Source organism: Vigna unguiculata, chromosome 8 (genome assembly GCF_037176805.1).
Source record: "Vigna unguiculata cultivar grain cowpea cultivar isolate G323 ecotype 2 chromosome 8, ASM3717680v1, whole genome shotgun sequence".
In the NCBI taxonomy this organism is placed as follows: Eukaryota; Viridiplantae; Streptophyta; class Magnoliopsida; order Fabales; family Fabaceae; genus Vigna; species Vigna unguiculata.
The window spans coordinates 37,856,637-37,861,420 of record NC_140799.1 but is presented as its reverse complement, the minus strand read 5'-3'; the positions used below and the strand labels follow the sequence as shown (position 1 = coordinate 37,861,420).

The 4,784-nt window shown below is 30.5% G+C and overlaps 1 protein-coding gene across 1 annotated transcript; it reads right to left on the bottom strand.

Annotated features, from left to right (window-relative positions):
• Window positions 1-411: 411 nt before the first annotated feature.
• Window positions 412-3,684, bottom strand: LOC114193174 (amino acid transporter AVT6C-like). The gene is made up of 5 exons (XM_028082888.2): window positions 3,192-3,684; window positions 2,235-2,387; window positions 1,937-2,137; window positions 1,382-1,853; window positions 412-762 (listed from the first exon to the last, which is right to left on the bottom strand). Exons 1-5 carry the CDS (start codon window positions 3,583-3,585, stop codon window positions 645-647), a joined length of 1,338 nt encoding a protein of 445 aa, XP_027938689.1. The 5' UTR covers window positions 3,586-3,684; the 3' UTR covers window positions 412-644.
• Between the last annotated feature and the right edge of the window lie 1,100 nt (window positions 3,685-4,784).

The window sequence follows — 4,784 nt, the reverse complement described above, 5'->3', positions numbered from 1 at the left end:
AATTTTTTAGTAAAAATTATAATATAAGTTTGTTGTAATTTTGATAAATGAAATCAAACTCTAAATGAGTTTCTCCAAAGACAAAAATTTTAATGGTTAATTAACTCAAAGTTACATTTTTAATTAACTCTAAATGACTATTTGGTTCAATTTCGATTGACTGAATCTGTGATCTAGTTGAGAGGAAAAATCAGATAAAATATAAAAAGAAAAGATTTATTATTAAATTTTTGAATCAGTTTTCTGTCTTTTTGAACCTTCTTGCACCTGTTTAAGACCCACAACATAAAAACATGTGGAAGTAGAAGGCCCACAGATATCTCAATGTTATGGCAAATCAAAACACCATCAAAAGGATATTGTATTTTAAACAAATAACAAATAACTCAATGTTACGTTATGTAAAGGATATTCAATAAAAAATAAATAATAGCTTTTAAACAAATAATAAAACAATATTTAACATCATTGGTTCAACCTGGATTTAATGGATTTTTAAATTAGAAACTCCGTATCCATCAACTTCTCTAATTTAATTTAGATAACCTAACTAAACTAAAGATTTTGAATTTTAATTGATTCAATAATATGGATTCATCAAACGAATCAACCCCTTAATACATAAACACGGCAAATTTTAACCATTAACCATTCCCTGGATTCAAGTTGGTCCATATAGCAATTCCGCTTGTCCCAACAGCAAAAACAATGACCGAAATTGCAATCACTCGATCTTTTGTCTCTGATATGCCATGCATGTCCCTGCACTCAAATGAGGACAAGAATGAAGAACATTAGACTCTGTTTTTCTTTCCATCTCTTGGTAAAAACAGAAAACATCAATCTATATATAAATTAAACAAAGTTATAAATACATAAAAAAGTAGTAAAAACTAGGGGATGAATTCAGTGATTTTTCCCATAACTATGTTCAATTTTCATTTTTTAAAGGGAGAAATATGTTTTTGACCCCTAACTTTCACTCAAAATTAGAATTAGTTCTTCTTTGAAATTTTGATCCAATTTACTTCTCTAACTTTTGAGATGCATTAATTTAATTATTTTAACAAAATTTTAATAAATTTGTTTGTCGTTTCAAACTTATTTCAGAATTGTATTTGAGTTTTGTACGATGTTTGATATATTTTCACTTCGGTGTCAACTTAAACACTGTCATAAATTGTGTTTGAAACATCAAATAAACTTAACAAAATTTGGTTAAAATAACTAATTCCACGTATTTCTATCGTTGGAAGACTAAAATAGATTAAAATTTCGAAGAGATACCGATTCTAATTTTCATTGAAAGTTAAAAAATCAAAAATATATTTAACCGAAAAAAATCAGTGAATTCGTCACCCAAAAATTGATAATAGCATACCTTAGAACAATTGCAGCAGGAAAGACGAACGAGGTGCAAACGACGGTTGTGGATCCCAAGAACTGAAAGAAATACCAAATGTTTGGGATGGCCACAGCCACCAAGTATGTGAGGGCAAGCAAAGACAGAGTGAGTGACACAAATCTTGGGGTGTCTGAAGCCAAGGGAGGTAAATTTTTGTTTGAGAAAATAAGTTCATCAATGTTGATCCTCAAGGAATAGTTCATGATGGGGAAGACAAGGGCAAGATGGAGTGCATAGCTTATTCTAACAATATCATTCAGCAATCGACCAACATGGGTATCAGAGTTTTCATCAAAGTTTACCAACACATCGGGCATGATTGAGTCCCCAAATAATAGGTACGCAAAGAAGCCAATGGCAAAGTAAACAACTATGCATATTACCAGAGAAATCTTCACAGCCTTACCCATGTGTCTAACTTTTCCAATCTCTGCTCTAATTGGATGAACTGCACCAAATCATGTGTTCATTCAATTTTTTTCTTCAAAATGAAAACAAAAAGTTATAAGTAATCATCAGTATGAAACTAACCATTGACATGGAATCCGAAACCAGTGACAAAAACAGGGATAGTGGTGAAAAGATCAAGGACTGTGACTTGAGAGAAATCAGGGACCATTCTTAGTGATTGAGTTTTGCCGGACAACAATGCACTGATCGCCATTGATGAGCATATTGCAAGAAAGACCAATGCCAGTAGGATTGATATTGCAGAAGTATACCTTAGTGAATCTGTTCACAGAAAACATCGAAAACAACTTGATTAGGCAATTGTTAAAGGGTGGCAATTAATTGCTTCTGCATTTGGGTAGTAACAAACAGTACTTACCAACACGACGTAACATTACGAGTGGAAGCATTATGAAGAGAACAACGATAAGAAGAGTAAAAGCACGAGAGGTCCACCAATTCATGCCAAACCATTCTTGTAGAACACCCAAGTGTGTAGTTCCGTTCGACTCATTTCCACACAGCACGTCTCCTTCATAAATCAACCCAATGAACACACTCAATTTTATATGTATCGCACACTTAAATACATATAACGCAGAGATATATTAGAAATATTTTTTAAATAAATCTAACATCTCGTTTAATAATTTTCTAATAATTGTATAGATTTAAATAAAGTTTAATCAATAGTAAATGTATATGAGAAAATATTGTATTAAATAGAGTATTGTTAAGGTTAACACTCAGATTCAAAAATGATATAAAGGCACATTAATCTTACTAAAAATTATTTCATCCGTCCACACTAACAATAGTTTTAGCTTTATTAGGAAAAAACAATCAAACTAAGTGATATTTTCAATAATACATTAATTTTTATTTTTACTTGATACATAATGAACTATTCTCTGTTTCAGTTAAAGTAAAATATTTATTAAAAATGAGATTATTTTAATAAAATCGTTTCAAAATAGTATACCTATTATTGTTGGAAAAAAAAACCTTAAATGGTAACCATAATAATGGACATTTTAATAATTATTTATTGTATATCCTACTCCCATAATTGAAATCAATTATTAGTCTGCTTCATCCGCAAGTGGCCACAGAACCACTGAAATCTTCATTTCTCAGGAACACGAGAAGTCCAGGTAAAAAGAAAAGGCTAAAAATAATCACAAGTTCCCTCTTCTTTAATTTTTTTTTCTACTGGTTTAGCAATAATTTGATTCCAATACTTGTGCATTTTCATTCTTATATTCAAGTAAAAATAAAATGAAAAAAAAAAATCATGCATAGCTAAGAACTCCAAAAATAAGGAAGAGGAAGTTACCTAGAATAATGAGATATATAATAAGGATTCCGAAATTGGTTATGAGAACGCAAATCTTAACGGCGAGGGATCCAACGGACCCAAACGATTCACCCATCATGCCCGCGTAAGTAGTGGATTTTCCGGAACTCGTGTACCTCAGCATAAACTCCACGGTCACATCTGTTACAAGTGCCACCAACAGGATCACCACGAACCCCGGAACTATGCCCAGCACCTTCATCGTCGCCGGAACCGACATGATTCCGGCGCCGATCATGGTTGTCGATATGTTGAACACCGCTCCGCTGATTGACCCATTCGGCGCACTCCGATGCTCCGCCGAGTGCCCGCACTCCGGCGACAGGAGCGGCTGGACTGCTTCAATGATGTCGGAGTGAGATTCAATCTTCATTCGGAAATCATGAATGTTGTGTATCGGAAGAAGAGTGGAGACACAAGCACGCCATTTTTATCCTTTTCTATTACCTCCTTTTATCAGTGACAAAAAAAAAAACAAAACTCCTTATTTAAAAAACAACTCAATCAACATTCTTTGTTTTTTATTTTATTTTTTATTTTCTTTATCTGTTTCTAACTATCTATGACTTTGATTAGTCTCGAAAAGTATCCGTCAAATCAACAAAGCACTGTCTTCTTTTTCTGTTTCATATATTATTCTCTTAATTAAAATACAAAAAAAGTGTTTAGAACCATAAATTTAGATTTTTTTTGTAATTAAAATGAAGTTGTGATATTACATATATGACGTGTAATTCTGATCTTCTCGTCTGGAACCTCTATTATGTTTTGTCGTATCGTAGAAATGGGATCGAATTGATGATTCATATCTTATCTTAATCCACTGAATTCATAGGAACTGGATCCAAAAGGCATGTTTCTGTATTTGTCATACTCATAAGGTTAAAGTAGACTTTAAATCCATACCCAGAATCGTTTAAATTATTTTTAATATTTATTTATATGACTTTCCATGTATGTATTTTTTGAATTAAAATTTGTTGAATACTTAGATATATTATTATAAAAATTATAAAATTAAGAATTTTTTAAATTAAATGAAATTAAATATTTTAAGTACTAAATATGTATTAAAAAATCATAAATAATATTTAAATATTATATTTTGTAATACTTGTCACAAATGACTAAATTGACTTAATCTTGGTGGATATAGTTCTTAAACATAGGTATGGTTTATTAATTTTTACTGTGTAATTAGTAATTCATTTTTCTCCAATATAACAATTTCGGTTACACAATTTAGTGATTCGTGAATTTGATTTTAATATGACTTTTAATTAAGAGAATATTCATTAAAGGAAACTTTCATTTCTTTGATGAAATTTGTTAAACAAAGTACATTAAATTCGAAGGCTTAAAAATTATTAGTAATTTTACCTTTATTATTACTAATAGGGTTTTGTTTAAATCATAATTCATAAAAGGGATTTTTAACCGTAATTAAAAATTATAAAATTTTGATTTAGTTAGTTATGTCAAACAAGCATTAAAAACAACGTAGAATGGAGAAGATAAAATATGAATCAAACAATTACATAAACTTCTAATAGGAGTGTTTAGCTATTTATG